The 721-nt window shown below is 62.0% G+C and overlaps 1 protein-coding gene across 1 annotated transcript in view; it reads left to right on the top strand.

Annotated features, from left to right (window-relative positions):
• ICMT (isoprenylcysteine carboxyl methyltransferase) overlaps positions 1–721 on the top strand; it is a 6,849-nt gene continuing 6,128 nt past the window's right edge. Inside the window, exon 1 of the mRNA XM_014546196.1 lies at positions 1–72. Within this exon, the coding sequence (XP_014401682.1) occupies positions 1–72 (72 nt within the window). The remainder of the gene's footprint in view (positions 73–721) is intronic.

Below are 721 nucleotides of genomic sequence, written 5' to 3'. Positions count from 1 at the left end.
ATGGAAAATACAAAAACCTATAAAGAAGAAAATCGAAGTCGCCCGGAGTTTTACCACCGGAAGATAACCGCTGTTAGATAACTTTGGCTTCTATTTCACTCATTTTCCCAGGCTCACAGAAATGATTCTGTTTTGCCCAAGTGAAATCAAGAGCACACTGTAAGGTTCTGGTTTCTGCCTCTTAAAAAAGTCACATAATCCTGGTTGCTCCGCCATCGGCCAAGTGGGCGGTCACCCGCGCTTAGGGTGCCCAAGGGCAGTATCCCCGAGGCGGCGTTGCGTGGGCTCCAGCGGGGGGATCACCACGCTCGGTCCCCGCGTGCGGATCTCTGGACGTGGAGGATGGGGTCGGCCCCGCTAGCGGCTGCAGGTGAGAATTTTTGGGGGCGAGCGCGGGGCCGCCGAGGGTGGGGTCGCTTCATATTGCAGGGGATTCTGGAGTTTGGGGGAGACTTCGCCGCCGCCCCGAGGCGGCGTTGCGTGGGCTCCAGCGGGGGGATCACCACGCTCGGTCCCCGCGTGCGGATCTCTGGACGTGGAGGATGGGGTCGGCCCCGCTAGCGGCTGCAGGTGAGAATTTTTGGGGGCGAGCGCGGGGCCGCCGAGGGTGGGGTCGCTTCATATTGCAGGGGATTCTGGAGTTTGGGGGAGACTTCGCCGCCGCGCTGGGTCAGTAAGTCTCCGGGAGGCCGGCGGGGCGGGGCCGGGAGAGGGGGCGGGG

The sequence above is a fragment of the Myotis brandtii genome, unplaced genomic scaffold, assembly GCF_000412655.1.
Source record: "Myotis brandtii unplaced genomic scaffold, ASM41265v1 scaffold434, whole genome shotgun sequence".
Classification (NCBI taxonomy): domain Eukaryota; kingdom Metazoa; phylum Chordata; class Mammalia; order Chiroptera; family Vespertilionidae; genus Myotis; species Myotis brandtii.
Note: the sequence above shows the minus strand (reverse complement) of the source record. Positions and strands in the feature narration are given on the sequence as shown.